Here is a 16,214-nt window from a genome sequence, read left to right on the forward strand (position 1 = left end):
TACTTATTTCTTTCTTTTACTTAAGCCAGCACTGTCTTTCAGTTAAAGGTTAGGCTTGTCTTCATTCACATACGTGATCAAGCGGTCTTTATGTCTGAAATGACTGATGTTCCTGTTTGCCTTTACCTCCTTCAGGGTATTTGAACATACAGTCGTGGCCTGAGAATATGACAGATTTCAGGGTGTTTTCTAACTTGGTTACAATTGGTGGAAGAGCTCTGTATAGGTAAGGTACTTTCTCTGTTCATGGAATTGTTTTTTATTAGTCTTTTATTTGGTAGCTCAGAATGCGACATCCTTCTGGAAAGGCATCATAAACTAGTATGTTTTCTTTGTTACCAAGTTATTCGTTAACAGTATCTTCGATAAGCACTTGTTTTTTTATGGGCAATAGCTCTTGAATGTAGTTATGTTAAAAAAAAAAAAACTAAAAGAAAAAAAACCTTAGAAGGTCTTGGGTCATTGCTATAGCTTTTAAGTCATTGTTCAGAAAAAAACTTCATACAATTTTAAAATATGTTGGAATGTGAAATGTAAGCTGAAAGAAACCACTAAAACTTAGCCTCGTTATCTGGAAGCTTGTATGGGTGTGAACGGAGGTGCAGGCTCATGTGTCCAAAGAATGATCTGCTCTTAAGGAGCCATAAAAGATAAATACATGGAAGAACGCTGAAGTACTCAGCAGATGGGGCGTGTGTTAGCTGTGTAGTGCCACTTTTACCAAAGATGTTACAATATGAGCACTCGTACTGAGGAATTGATTTTGAAGAGAAGAAAATGCAGTGAGAAGTAATGGAGGAGCACAAGATAGCTGAATGATGTATAGAGCAAACTCTGGTTCCCAGTTGTGTAAATGTAGTAAATCAGTCATGGGATTCTGCTGGCATCTTAAACAGCAGGCCAAGCAGATTATGAATAGCAGTGAAACCTTGAGATTGAATTACAGCCCAGCGTTCTGTTTGGAAGCAGCAGTTTTTATTTAGAACAGCTGGAAAACAATTACAATCATTAAAATACAATAACTTAAAGGTTGCCCAGAAACTGGCTGTTGTCTTCACTCATCAGTAGTCATATGTGCAGTCATTCACAGATTATACACACAATCATTTGCCTCTTCCTTTGATGAAGAAAGGAAATAATCGTATATTACAATAAAAGAAAAATGAAATGTAGAAAGTAAGTGGAAAAATTTCCTTGAAAATAACAGTTTCTGCCTGTATTACTATAAATGACATTAATTTGACGCCTGACAGAAGATGTTAATACATTTTGCATGACTTTGTCAATTTTTCTTTAGCACATAAACTATCATAATATTAATTCTGTTGTCTTGGGGGAGGAACAGATTTTTCTAAAGTTTTCTTAACTGTACTTCATTTAAAAAAAAAAAAAGCATATGAAATTGAACTGTGTTTGACTTAGAGTGGTTTTGCTGGCTGCCTCCCGAGACTCACAGTTTGCTATCATGATTCTGACAGGGCTTGTAACTTTCTGGGCAAAAAAAAAGGGTTTTGACTCACAGAACATTTATGTCACCCCTAAAGACATGTTTTCTGACCAAATTTCAGCGTTGCAAAAAAAGATCATTTTGCCATTAGAAACTAATTCTAGTGGGAAGTTCTCAACCAGCCCTTGTAAGTTCCACCTCCTGGGGCTCATTCCTGTTCTTTTGTTTTTGTCACAGTGGCCTTTCCTTACTCATCCTAAAGCAACAAGGCATTACCTCTTTGCAGTTCCAGTCCTTGAAGCAAATCAGTGCTGGCAACATCTACATAACAGACAACAGCAATCTGTGCTACTACCACACAGTCAACTGGACCAGCCTTTTCAGTACGCCCAGTCAAAAGACAGTGATTCACCGAAATAAAAAAGCAGAGAACTGCAGTAAGTACTTTTGCTCAGTGCAGACCTTCTTGCTTATAACTGGCTATGGTTGGAGTGAAAATGGTGGAGCTACTGAGGATAGGGTGTTGTGGGCAGGCCAGAATTCACCTGGTGTCACCTGGCATGAGCTCCATGAACATCAGTGGATCATTGATCATTTACAGAATCTGTAAATACAGCCCAGCCTCTCTGAGGAGATTTGTAGGCAAATAAAGTGTTTTAAAGTATGAAGGAATTGAATGAGAGGGGAGAGAAAGCACTGCTTCCTTGCTGTGGTGTGAACATTGGAGAGAAGAGATCCAGCTTCCTAAACGGGGATTCTGAAGGCTATAAATGTGTAGCAAATACGGTGTTCATGGAAGGCATTGATTTGACAGTTTTGAAAATTACAGCCCTCTTCTTATGGGAGTACGTTTAGCATCTCTTGCTTCTCCTACTCCGCTTCATCAGAGTGGTCCTGTCTTACTCCAGAAAGGTTGCTTTTGGGACTGTTTTTGGTAATGGAATTCTCCTTTCTGTACTCAGCCTATCTGATACCGGGTTACTAGCAGACTTTCAGCTGGGGCTGAAAGACACCTGGTCTAAGGTCATTGTACTGAAAAACAGTGCTGTGTAGCAAATGAAATAGAGTGCTTAGGCAGAAATGACACAGCGACTTGCATTAATACAGTCATGTTGTAGCAGCAACATAGTTCATTTTGAGCATCTGTTAGGCTGCCAGAGAGGAAGTTCATTAAATTGCTGTGTGTTTAAATGATATGTCTGTTCTTTGGGGTTTGGCCATCCAGAAGCGTATGCTTTGGGTTTTTTTCAGGCTATGGTCTTACTTTCAAGTTAGTCTTTTAGTTCTTTTTTTTTTTCTTTTTTCTCCCTTTGAATTACTATTCTGTTCTGCTTTGAAAGGCTTTATGGCTGTGCTTATCGCTGTAGTATGAGGGTAGGTTCCAATATCTATCGCCTCTGGTCGGTTATTTTTCTCATTTCTTCTGCTGGGTGAGAGCTTCACGAAGCGTAAAGCCTTATTTGGTATGTCTCTATGTGGGATTTTGTTGGCTGTTTACCATTTTTTCTACCGATGAGTTAAATAAGTGCCTTTTGCTGCTGAAATATATTCCAGTAGGATCTTAGTGGTCCAATCTTGCTGTGAGATATAAGAACCTACGAACCTTCTAGAGGAAGGTGCAGGATTCCTTTCCACCGTGTGAAAAACTGCTAACTGGGGGAGAAGGATCTTGTTCCTGGTGCTCTCTGCTGTTTTGACATCTTTGCTTGTTTATAGCAAGATTGGCTCTAGCTGTCTGATAATGATGCATCATTTAAGGAAACAACAAAACTGGCTCTCTTCTGTCCGGAGAAATTCAGTATGAAAATGAAGCAGTAATGGAGTAGAGCATAGTCTTTGTATCTCATACAGTAGCACTTCCTCTTCGCTTCAAGCTCTGCATAACTTACAGACCACATGTTAGAAGACAATGAAAAACTACTCAGTGGTGAACTTTGTACAGTGCTTTTCCCTTCATGGAGCAGTGTTTTACTTGACTGGTTTGGAGAGCTTGGAGACCTAGCTGAAAACAACAGTTAGGAGTATAGTCCTGTACTAGTTGTCAGGATTGCTTTGTCAAATATCTTTGCCCTTTATTATGATCACTAAGTTTGGGTGTGTTTGAAGTGCCCCCAGCTGTTGAAACACATACTTCCTGAGCAAATGGAAATGAGAAGAGACCGTCAAATCGTCCTGTTGCACTGTCTTGTCAGTACAGGTGCACACAAAGGGAAAATGTAAACTTTATTTGACTTCCAGCTTGTTGAGGATTTGCTTTAGTAGAGGCTTTTACTTTCTAGGAAGAAAACTGCTACTAAAGATGTTTTATGAAATTTAACACCAAGAGAATCTTCATGAGGAAAACAGAGCTCTCTTATTTCTCCATAAGAAGCCATAGTGTAAGCTACACTACCGAGGGATTAGTTCTAAAAATGGACTCTAACCTGTGTTTATTAAATGGACTGTATTTAATGAACATAGGCTGTGGGCCAGGTTACTCAGTTCAGAAAGCAACGTCTTAGACTGCTTACTTCCTGAATCTTAAAGGGGAGCAGCGGTTCTCTCTGTGCACGTCTGTGTGAATGAATTTATTAATGTTTTGTGGCCTTCTGAGAGTCAGCAGTAGATGAGAAGAGCTATCCTGCTGCTTCAACTCCGCCTGTCAGTCAGCACCTCTCTGGGGTTAAATAGGTTCTGCTGCAGGTTAGATGTCTAACTAAAATCCTCACAATTACTTTGAGTAAGACAGAAGTGTTCCTTAGAGCCAGATGCATTTCTCCAGCATTCTTTGAAACATCTGTGGTTTTCAGGGTAGGGCAACAGACTGGGGTTTTGGGGAGTTTTCTCTGTATCTCCCACTGCCTGAATGTTTGTTAGCTGAGGGCAAGCCACTAGGGTTTCCATGTCTGCCTTCTGGTTGTTTAGCCTGTTTCAGGCCCTGATCCTGCGGGTGCTTGTGCATATGCACGGGCTTCTCTGAGTGACAAACAAGGCTAATCAGAATAGGGGGGGGTAAATGCAAATGTGAATCTGTAAGTATTTGCAGGATTGAAATCTAGCTTCTGTGGTGGAAATGCTATCTGTTTGCATGGTATCAAGCGGCGTGTCAATTATTAATAAAAATAACTATTAAAGATTGTTTTTCATATGGTTTCCCACAAAACAAACCAATCCAGACCATGTTAATTATTACAGCCACACTCTGGTGTGCTTATTATTAATCCTTTGTATATTTTGAGGCACTGTCAGCTTGTTATTGCTTTCTTCACTGCCTAGTGATTATTACTGCCTTAAAACAAATGACAGCAAACATTTAATACACTTGTAGCTTTTCTTAAAAAAAGCACGTGAGCATGTGAGAGCTCCTAAGATCATCTGGTCAGCCTCATATAATAAGTGGCTTTTATTATGCATCACAAGATGGTGATGCATCTTTTTGATACCATTTAATATTGTGTTCTGCTGAACACTGAAGAATTATTGAGGAAGTCAAATATTCATAGAAAAGTTCAGTCTATAGTAGTGCTTCATCTGCGAGGTAGCGTTGGCCTAACAGTTTGGTGCATGTCTGATTTTTTTTTCAGTGAGAATGATGACAATGGGCTTCAGTGAGTGGAAAACGCTGCAGGGTGTGATTAGCAGTGAGGGGCTTGTGAACTACATGGACCCTGAGAGATTCCTAGGCATGGAGGCTGGTTACAAGAGAAGAGGGAAGGATAAGTTGAGGCTTCAACAGCTGTTGCACTTCTAGCACAGTCTGACAGTGTCTCCCAAAGTTGTTTAAGAATTCACATGGCAAATGGGTATCTTCAAACGGCTAACCATAGAGGAAATTAATTGGAGAGTATTTGTCCAAAATACAGTGCATGGAGCTCTCAGAGAAGCACAGAATTTCCCCGGTAGGAAGGGACCTTCACGGAATATTGAGTCTAACTCTTGGCTGCACACAGGACTACCTAAAAATTAAACCAGGTATCTGGGAGCGTTGTCCAAACGCTGCTTGAACTCCGTCAGGCTCGGGGCCATGACTGCTGCCCTGGGGAGCCTGTTCAGTGCCCGGCCAGCTCTCAGTGAAGAACCTTTTCCTCACACCCAGCCTGAACCTCCCGTCACAGCTCCATGCCGTTCCCTTGGGTCTTCTCATCTAATATATAATTTTAAATGTTTCCTGCTATAGCCTGTGATGTTCATAAACCTTACTGTGTTATGAAGATGATTAACGCGGAGTTAAAGTTACTTGTTAGGGAATGTACTCTGGTGGTTAGATTTTACTTTTACTTTGTGCTGAAGTCAAAAATTGGCCTTTTTTGCCCAGCATGGTTATTTTATGGAACAGTTAGAGGTGATTCATGTTGAATATGAGAGCACACAAAATAAATCCAGAAAAAAATGTTTTTTTATACCAAGTTATTTAAATAATTGCTTTCAGCTCCGCTGACACCTGCAGTGTGTGGAGAAACCTTTCCAGGCAAAGGTTGTTACAAATGTGGTTGTTATGAATTATGTCAATTTAGCCACCAATTAACAACTTGAATAAATGATTCCACTGACTGCCAGGCTTGATGCAAAACTAACTGAAGGCTGCAGGAGTTTTTCTGTCGAGTTCAAGGAGCTTTGGATCAGGTCCCTAAGTATATAGCCAAATAACTTCTTTTTTTAGCTGACTTTCTTCTGTTCTAACTGGTTTGGGGAAAAACAGTGAGCCTTTCTACTTCTAACCTGTGTGACCCCTTTGATAAAGAATGAGCATTTGTTCTAAAACACCCAATCAAAATGAGTTCCTGTCAAAAGCTTTATTGTTCTTTCCTTGCACCTATGGCCGTGTGATAGCTGGAGCTTTAGAACTTTCTCAGTGTGTGAAAATGCCAAATAATACATCTAAAATTGAAACATCTCTTTAACCATCCATATACTTAAAGATGAGGAAGAAAGCATATCCACAAGCATAGTGGATTTTATAAGGTGTCCAAAAAAAAAAAAATCCCTATTTGCCAGGATTTGTTTATGAAAAGTTTTCTAAAAGACTTAGAAATAAGCAGAAGGAAATAGTGTTTTTTAATTACTATTTTCTGCTGTTGCTTTTTTCATAAACTGCAGGTACTGTTGGCTGGATTTCAATAGGATAATCTTGATTTTCTTTACTGAATAGCTCTCGTTTCATTTGCATAACATTCACTCAGTATACTTTGAGTGATCTTGTAATAGAGTTCCATGCTATTTCAAGGAATATTTTAGTGCAACACTTTGTAAATAAATTCTTGATTCAGAGTACTCTAATAGTCGAGGGGGGAAAAGGACATGGCTAGTAATAAAAGCATGATTTCAGGTTACTAAAAAATTGAGAAAAATAGGAAACTGCCTTTTGATGGCAAGAGTATGTAAAACAGTATTAGAACTTAAAATATTCTTAGGATTAAAAAGGAGAACAAAGGTATCTCTAAAGCAATTTTTTTTTTAGTTGTCTGACTACTACTTAAAGCCAGTCATTGACAGAAAAATAAGACTATTTGTATAAAAGGTTTGCTTATTTCAAAATGTGATAGTTTCTGGGCTCAGGGCAGGTGGGGGTTGGATTGCAGCATTTTATTTTTTTTTTTTTCCTGTAGATTGAGCCTGAAGCTGTCTGGTAATCCCAGATGTCCTTGTGGCAGACAGTGTGAGGCAGGGCTCATTTCTTTGTCTGGTCTGGGTCTGTCACACGTCACCACCAGCCTGTATGAAATCAAGGTAGATGGGCAGACCAGGAGTCTGCTCTAAGGGAGGCCTCAAGTGTGCCCAAAATCCCATGGCATAACTGGGGTTCCCCTGAAATGACCAGCTGCATCACCTCAAGCTTTTTGCTGGGTGCTTCTGCAGGCAATGAACATGAAGCAGGCCCAAACTGGCCTTCAGTACCAAGTCAGTGCCTCTGTGGACCAACTGTACAAAGCTAGCATCAGACTGAAACGTCTAAAAGTAGGTGAGAAAGGAGATGTAGGCTACATGTAGCGTTTACAGATGTAAAACTTTTGCCAAACTCCAGCTTCTATGAAGTTTGGTCAGAAGCAGCATAGTGGAATTATTGACTTCTAGTTTCTGTAAGTGTTGTCATGCTGGTAAAAAATAAAAATTAAAAAAAAAAAAGGTTTAGGACAGTATTGTAAAACTACATTTTTCATGTATGCTCACAGTGGCTTTGTGTGCTTTGGTTCCTTTGACTTCAGCAGAATGACTCCTGATTTACAGCAGACTTCAGGCAAAGAGAATGAGATGTCTTTATGCAGTGGCATAAAGCTAAATAGCTCCGGTCTCTTGCTGTGTTGCCATCTTCAGGAATTAGTTCAGTCCAAAAGAAATTAAATGACCACCTGCAGTTACTGCTATTTTTTTTTTTGGCTGTGACTGACTTGACTTTTGATGCAAAAGGACATCAACAAGAAAACGTGCAGAATTATCTTTTTTGTTGTCATTAAGAAAATGTGGTATGTATTTTGTCACCCCAGCCTCGATATTTATATGTACAAGTATATGGATGTGTGTAAAAGACAAGAGTGTGCAGACTTACCTTATCCCAGGTTACTTGTGGTATTGTAGTGACCATGTAGCAGTGTTCACCTACCTGCTGAATTACTATGTTGTGTAGCAGAGCTGCAAAGGGTCAACAGCAGTGCTGCACAAGTAGGAGGTATGAATCTGTTCTTTTGTGGGTCAGTTTGCCTGCAAGGGCCAGAGGGCAACAAATCTTTGGGTTCCTATACTTCTTTCTACAAAGTGAAGACGAGATGTCATTTTTGGCACCGAACTATGAACGCGTTCAGGGAAGAAAAAGAAGAGAGGAGCTGGCATTCTCAATCTCCATAAAGCAAATACCCAACTGCAAGATGAAAGGAAATAAGGAAGATGCTTCAGTCCTCTTCAGTCCTCTTGCCTACTTGCTACCTGCAGCCAGGGAGAAACATTTACATGTGCCACACATACAGTTGTTGTGTGTTTCTTCCTAAGAAGTGCTTTCCAATAAATTCAGTGGTCAGAAGCAGGGTGACAGTGAGCAACAGGGCAAGCAATGCATATCAAAAGAGAGCATCCTGCCGGTGAAGTTGAGGTGCAACTTCTTGCATCTCAGCAGGCAAAAGAAGGTATACGAATTCCCTTGGAAGGAACAGAAGAAGATAGAGGCGTGCTGTATAGATAAGAAAGATGGGCTTGATGAACCTTGTGCCAACATCAAACAATGCTACATGATGAAACACAGCGATTAAGGAGCAGTGTGCTCTCCTATACAGTTAGATGCTATGGCAGGTATTCAGTTGGATCAAATGTGGTATCTTATACACCATAGCACAGAATAACCAGGGTGAAAACATGCTGCAGAGTGTAGAAAGCATCTTCTGCTGTTTCTTTAACGATTTATAAGGACTTAGTGTCTCTCAGGTAATAAAACTCAGTGTACCCTTTAATTGTTAAGGTAGACTGCATGGCCAACTACTACTTACCTGCCCTATTCCAGCCTTGACACAGTGGAGACAAGACCATCAGGTATTTTGAAATGAAAATAAGGCTTTTTTTTTTTTTTCCAGTCACCCAGGTGTGCTGCTGTACTGGAAGAAGTGTAGAAAAACACTGTACAAAAAGACTGTCTTTTTATTGAATAAAAGGTGACGGAGGGCTATCTGTGTTTTGTGAGAGAAATTGCTCTTGGTTATGCTACTGCTCCTCTGCAAAGGTGTGCTGTGTGTATGTAGTTGCTGATTTATAGGTGTATGTATATTTGCCATCTTTGATGTTTAGGAGATTTTTATATCTTTAATCTACTGAATCTAGTATATAAGCTACTTGCATAGAATGCTTCCTCATGAAAGAGTGAAGTCAAATTATGATGTCTACACTTCCACATGCTACTGTTTTGCTAAATGGACGTCCAAATTCTGGAGAGAGAGAGGGTTTTGCTTTTGCTGTTTGCTCATTTTCTCAGTCTTTCATTTACAAAGTGAATTTTTTATATAACCACACAATTCTGTTTGAAACCACCTTTCCCTCACCCTTCATTCATTCTGTTTATTTAAGCTAAATTTTGGTTTTGAGACAGGGACAATTTTTTTGTGTGTTTTTTTTTTGTGTGTGTTTAATATAAAAAGCTCTTTGCCTATTCAGGTGCTTTTACACTAAAGAATTTTAAAAGACACAATTAATAGTGATACTTCAACTTCTTCCCCACCATCCATAAACTTAATTTCAGGGAGTTCTTGGTTCAGCTGTAGTGCTTTATATTTTAGTTTAACAGCTTTTCTGTGGACTTGGATAATTGACTTTTCAAATCTTGCAAGTCTTTGGCATTTACCGTGTCCTGTGTCAGGGAATTCTGCAGCCTGATCTATACTTGGTAGTAAGAAAAATCTCCGTTTTGAACCCTATTGGATTCCTGTCTTTTTGAATACACCTGAGGGACTTGGAAGAAGCAGTGGACAATTGTTTTGTGCCTATCTTCTTCTTGTTCACATTTTCATAGGGCTTTATTATGTCTTTCCTCATCTGTGTTTAGGGCTACTAGTCTGTTTATTCCTTAGTTCTGATCAACCCTGCAGCACTCTTTTTCTCACTTTATCCTTTCTCAAAGGAATGAACCATAACTGGGTGTAGTACTCAGACTGTAGATACACAGCAGGTTTCTGTAGTGGTAAGATGTTAACTTCTGTTTTTTTCCCTCTATCCTGTTTCTAGAAATTGTGAACATTGGGTATGCTTTTCTGAGCATGGCATATCAAATTGGTGTTTCATAGCACTATTGATATTAATCCTAAATTCTTGTATGGAAAATAGCTTTTTTTTTTTTCCTTCTTCCCATCTGCATCAGTTCACATTTACCACTCTATATTAAGCAGGTCTTCTTGCCTATATGACTGCTTCAGAGAGCAACAGTTTTCTGTTTGTGAGGCATGACTTCTCATTACTGAAGTCATCACTATTTTTCTGTGATATACATCCATGTGTCCCTCAGCCTTCTTTCTAGAATCATTTCTAAAATTGCAAAAGAGCATCCCTCAAACAATGAAAACTCATTTTCTGATGGATTGTCAGCAGACAGCTTGAGTTAGAATGGTCATTTTAGTAACAGTGGTTTCGACCCATCATTGCTCCTTTATTGGAAGGGTTCAGTGCTGAATAGTTCTGCTAATTTTACTCCAGGCTTGATTTGAGAAGACTGTTCATCGGGGCAAAAGAATGATCGTTGCTCTGGAGGAACAGTGATGCAGTTGGAGGAAGTGTTTCTTTTTCAGAGACTGAAATTTAGTAACATCTTCAAGGCTGTTGAAGTTGGAGGCTTTTTACCCTCCGCAAACACAGTCAGAATGCAAGTGGAATTTTGCAGCACATCTGTGTACTGTGTGCACTGGCTTATACTGTGCACAGGAAGAGTTGGGTCTTCGTTTATGAGGGATTTTGCTGTCATATGTTTCTGATGGGAATATCTTGGTTTTTTGAATGGTGGATGAAATGTCTCTTGGATTTTAGAGGACTATATAATTTAATGGCAGTATCCTCTCTCTCTGCAGCTGCCGATGGGATGGTGTGTAATGAGTTATGCTCAAGTGATGGCTGCTGGGGACCAGGGCCAGACCAGTGCCTCTCCTGCAAGCGCTTCATCAGGGGAAGGACCTGCATAGAGTCATGTAACCTGTATGATGGGTAAGGTATTTCCTTTTATTTCCCTTGCACTTTTCCCTAAAGCTGCTTGATTACATTGTTCAGGATTCCAATGTGTAAGTTAACTTGTTTGTACGATAAGCAGTATCTGTTCCACTGCCAGTATCACTGCTTTTGAGTGAAATATACTATGGGATAAGTTTTAAGTATTTCATAATGTGAACTTGTGTAGAAGGATTTATCTAGTATTGTGCTTGCTGAAGTTCTCATACAACATTAGTTTGTTACACCTATTACACTCCTGATAATGTGAACAATTTGATTTAGATGAAGACATAAAACATTTAGCCCTACTTGAATATTGACACCCCTATTAAGAAAAATATATGGTTATGTTCTTTCAGATGAGTTAGATTTAGGCATGTAGTAGGGAAACTCTGAGTAAGGACCCCAAAGTAGGACAACTTTTTTTTTTAATGAAACATTCAGTATGCTACACAGAAATAGCAATAATACAACCAAAATGAGTTCTCCTTTTTTTTCTCCCATTTGTGCACGTGCACCATCTTTTCCGAAAGGTGGATAGTCTACCTGCTGCACAGACAAAGCTGGCAGACTGCCTTATGACAGGGAAGTAGAGCTAAGCTGTTTGTGTGACTTGCAGCAAAAGAAATTCATAATTAGTTTGTGGAGGGAAGCAGGTAGAATTTCACTACCTGTATAATAGTATAGCAAGGTCCCTAGCATTTCTTTTATAATAAAGATAAATAAAAAAGAGACAAATTATTGTAATTACATCTTTTCCTTCAAGGTGCTAATTGAAAATATCATCACTGCATGGTTTCTTTCTTTTCCTGCCTTGGATGCCAACTCATGGAACTGTTATGGGGAGAGTATTTAAATGAACTCCTGTAAATACCTGCTTAGATTATTTCCGAAAATAATCTAAACTTTTCTATCTGGACAAGACATGCAAAAAACATTGACAGAATACCATTTTATATGCTTAAAAAAAAAAAAAAGTTGCAGATCACAAGTGTATTATATGCACCAGAACATATTTGAGCACAAATCCTGGGGCAGTTCGTGGCTGGTCCTGCTATGGTGCCTGTCTCGGTAAGATTGCAAGGAGGCTCTGTGCTTGGATGGCTTAACCAGCCCTTTAGTTGGGATGTTCTGAACTGTATTGATTAGGGAGTGGTATTTGCACTTCACACAGGCTCAGCTCCTCAGTAAATATGAGATGTGTGACCTGGGCTTGGGGAGAAGTATTTTTGTTTGATTGAGAGCTCTGCATGTTCATCTTGCAGGGTAACAACAGTATTTCAGGGTAGGGTCGAATGTATTTGACTTCTTTAAGTCCTCGACAGGAAAGCTCTGTCTCCAAAGCTAGAGAAGGATGAGCTTAATCGGAATGGTCAAGTGAGGTTTTCCTTAGCTGTATTGTTGCAGTAGATCCTGATGGTTGTAGAGGGGCAGAGGAAGGGCATCAATAAACAAAGCACAAAGACCTTCACCCTTTAATATTAGTGCAGCCCATAGGCATGAGTGGGCAGCACACCTTTAATTAATGCAAATGTTATAAATGGATAATGCAACAAGATGGGATCCATCTGCAAAGCTTAGGTGTCCAGTCTGAGCTTATCACGTAGGTTTTCTCTGTGGTTAGTGGGGAGGGAGGCTACCTCTCAGGTGTTGCTTTGTTTCGGTCTAGAGTAAGGTGAGGTGAATAGCGTTGAGAAGGTGCTGGAGCTTTTTGTAAAAGACAGCTAGCAACTGAATTGAGACACCTGATGTTTGATGGAAGAAATCCCTATCCAACTATTATCAGTACCTTTTCTTTCCCCCCTTATAAGTGGTTAATAATAATTTTAAAAAGGGTGAAAAAAGATCCCTTAGCTGATAGCTGTGTGTGAATACATGAAATAAATAAGCAAAAGTATTTGTTTTGACACTTTATAGATTCAGACCTCAGTCTAGAATTGTTGTTTATGAAAATAAAGTTATGAGCTTTTTGGAGAAAGGCTTTGAAGTGTGAGTGTTTGCAGAGACTTAACTAAAAGAATATAAAGAGCACCATGATTGATGCACTTCCTAATGTTTTCCTGTCTGGTAGCGATGTCTTACATGTAACGAATGTCTTCCTGAGCCTTAAATAAAAACAGAGAAATGAGTTACTTCATCTACTACATTCACTAGTGTGAATGAGGATCTTATTTCTTGAGGGAAAAGGAGAAAAACACTGAGGTTTGATACTGGTAAACAAGATGTCCACTGTTTCACCTGCCTGTGAGTGATGTTGCTGATGGTGCCCAACTTTCAGCTGTTGTAAAGGAGCAAAATGCAATTAGAAGTGATCTCAGCTGGTGTAGTCCACTGGCATTAGTGAAGCTGGTTTCCACCAGGTGAAGAGGCAGCCATTTTAGTTCAGTTTCAGTCTCACTTCTGTTTTCTCCTAACCTGCCTGCAAAATATTTTTCTAGGGAATTTCGTGAGTTTGCAAATGGATCTGTCTGTGTCGAGTGTGATCCCCAGTGTGAAAAGATGGAAGACAACATGATCACGTGCTATGGGCCGGTAAGAGCAACCTTTGGTGTGTTGTGGGCTAGCTGGTTGTTAGAGTGTGCTAAAGCACAGGCATTTTTTGCTTGGAGAATTTAGAGTGACTGTTGAAAACCTATGTTAACAAAAGAAAAAACAAGTGTGTGTGTGTATATATATATATATACATAATATATATATATATATATACACACACACTCTCCGTGTGGGATGGAATTCTGCACGTTAAACAGATGCTAGGAGTAAACTCCCTTGGATTAGTCTCCTTAAGATGGCTTAAAAAATGCGTGCCCTTTTCTTTCATGAGTTGTCTTAATGCCTTAGCTGTGTAGATTCATCAGGTCTTTAAATGACAGAAGGTATTCAGTTGCAATTTGAGTGTCCTCTTTTATCACTGTTTTTATTCATTATATTCAATTCTGTGCTGTTTACTGTAATTTCAGTTGACTTTTTTCAGAAAAAGTGTGGGAATTTGTCACAATCTCTTGGAAAGCTTGAGCGACCTGTTTTTTTTTCTACATAGGCCAGTCTTTGGCGTTGTTTTGATACAGCTTTTTTTTTGTGTGCATCCTAAAATGAATGTTAACTGCAGCTGTCACCTTTATATGTCCAGCGAGTCCCGTTTCAAGGACTATTGCTCTTTTTTTAGACAAAAATCGTTCCTTTCTTTTGGTCTTCTGTATATTGCAAAGATTGAAAGAAGCATGCAGGATAGTGAGGAGTTGTATTTTAGGCTCTTCATCACTGAGAAAATTTAACCTGTAGCTTATTTCTTTGTTTCTATGACTTAACCTACTGATTATAAACAAAACAATGGCATTACACTGCTAATTATTCTCATCATCATTTTTGTTGCACTACTGTGCTTTCTGATACTACAAAGCAAGAACCTAACATTGCAAGTTTTCAGCCAACGAGGGGAATTTGGATTTGTAGCGGGACTCCTGGATGTAAAATCATAAACCAGTGCCCAAACTGAACACCAGATTTGTTTTGTTCCACTGGCTTAAAATGTTCAGTTTACATTGTTCCAAGAGCCTCAGTTTATAGCTTTTAACAGTCCAGTCTATGTATGTGTTAAGAAGGAGACCTTGTAGTCCTTCAGCATTGTTGTGACTAGATACTGCAGGGAGAATGCAGTTTGGAGAATAATTCTGTGTCGCAGAGGTAGCGTATCCCACTGAAAGACCATTGCACTTGCTTTGCAAGCACTGTTCAGTATTGATTAGTGTTGCAGGAAATTTTTCTCATGTAGATTTAAAGTGGGCATGAAGTTTGTTGTGTTAAGCACACCAGTAATATAGAGAAACCTGTTCAGAAGCTAGAATTTAAGTCTTAAGCTTTACAGAATAAGTTTCTGCCCAGAACTGCCAGGATTTACGCATGTTGCTCCCGAACAGTGACTGGGGCCATGCAGGTAACTCGCTGTTCATGGGGAAAGAAATGCTACTGCAGTTACTGCTGAGTGTGCTGTCATGCTAAGATCTGCAATTCTAGTGCAGCAGGAGAAGACAGAGTAACTTGAGTGTGTGCTGCATTTCTTCCATGTTCTCCAGGGACCTGACCACTGCACAAAGTGTTTCCATTTTAAGGATGGTCCAAACTGTGTAGAGAAATGTCCTGATGGCTTACAGGGGGCAAACAGTTTCATTTTCAAATATGCCGATGAGGATCGTGAGTGCCATCCATGTCATCCAAACTGCACCCAAGGGTAAGTACAAACTCTGAAGTGAGCCATTCTATTCACTGTTTGTAGACCACTGATTTAGCTACAGTTTGGCTTGTTAAAGCACTTGTTCCACTCCTGAAAATGGAGTGCGTACAGCAGTATATGTAGCTTGTTTTCCAGGATTTCTCATGACATTCAGATTTCAGTCATAAAAGTCCAGCAGCTTATCAGAAAATAAGTTTACACCTCTCTGGAAAACCACACAGAACTTTTTTTTTTTTTAAAGCAATGCACAATTAGCTTTCCTACCAGCTAGCTCTGCTTTGTAACGAATGCTTCCATTTGCACCTAAGTGTAGACATGTACAATGACTTTATTTTTAGTATTTATTTGTATATGGAATTTTCATTTCAGTTCTTTGGTATTTCTGAAATAACCCTGCAGCTCTTCCATGAGACTGAAATGTTAGTGTCACCTTTTTTCATAGGAGGACTGATGAAATGGGTTTGTCGGAAACCTGAATCTGATGATCAATTTCTCAAGTCCTAAGTATCTCCACGATCACTTTTTTACATTTGGAAATATATAGACCACGTATCTGAGCCAGAATTAAGAACGTGTAACAAAATAACAGTAGTCGAATACATAACTGTTGTTTTGCATGGGCTGCATCAGTTAGAAGTGTCTTTTTGATGAGATGGTTAGTGGTGTCCAGCATACAAAGAAAGCAAGAGGCAGCCAGGGGGGAAAGAGAAAACTTCAACCAGTGAAATAATCTTCCACAAGAGGCTCTTACTGTTTAGCAGCTAAAATTAAACCAGTAAATTATTCAATGTAATCTTGATGTCAACAGCTGTTGCCATTCAAAATGAGACCTTTTGCTGGTTTTGCAAATCTAATTACAATAGAGCCATTAGGGAAATGAAAGTGAGATAG

At 39.3% G+C, this 16,214-nt stretch overlaps 1 protein-coding gene across 18 annotated transcripts in view; it reads left to right on the forward strand.

Moving 5' to 3' along the window:
• The window catches only part of ERBB4 (erb-b2 receptor tyrosine kinase 4), a 581,012-nt gene that overhangs the window by 418,474 nt on the left and 146,324 nt on the right, over positions 1-16,214 (forward strand). For all 18 annotated transcript variants that reach the window (XM_083841514.1, XM_083841527.1, XM_083841529.1 and 15 more), the window contains 5 exons: positions 136-226; positions 1,685-1,884; positions 10,957-11,089; positions 13,531-13,624; positions 15,166-15,320. In XM_083841514.1, the coding sequence (XP_083697640.1) occupies positions 136-226; positions 1,685-1,884; positions 10,957-11,089; positions 13,531-13,624; positions 15,166-15,320 (673 nt within the window). The remainder of the gene's footprint in view (positions 1-135; positions 227-1,684; positions 1,885-10,956; positions 11,090-13,530; positions 13,625-15,165; positions 15,321-16,214) is intronic.

Source organism: Anser anser, assembly GCF_964211835.1.
Source record: "Anser anser genome assembly, chromosome: 6".
NCBI classification, from domain to species: domain Eukaryota; kingdom Metazoa; phylum Chordata; class Aves; order Anseriformes; family Anatidae; genus Anser; species Anser anser.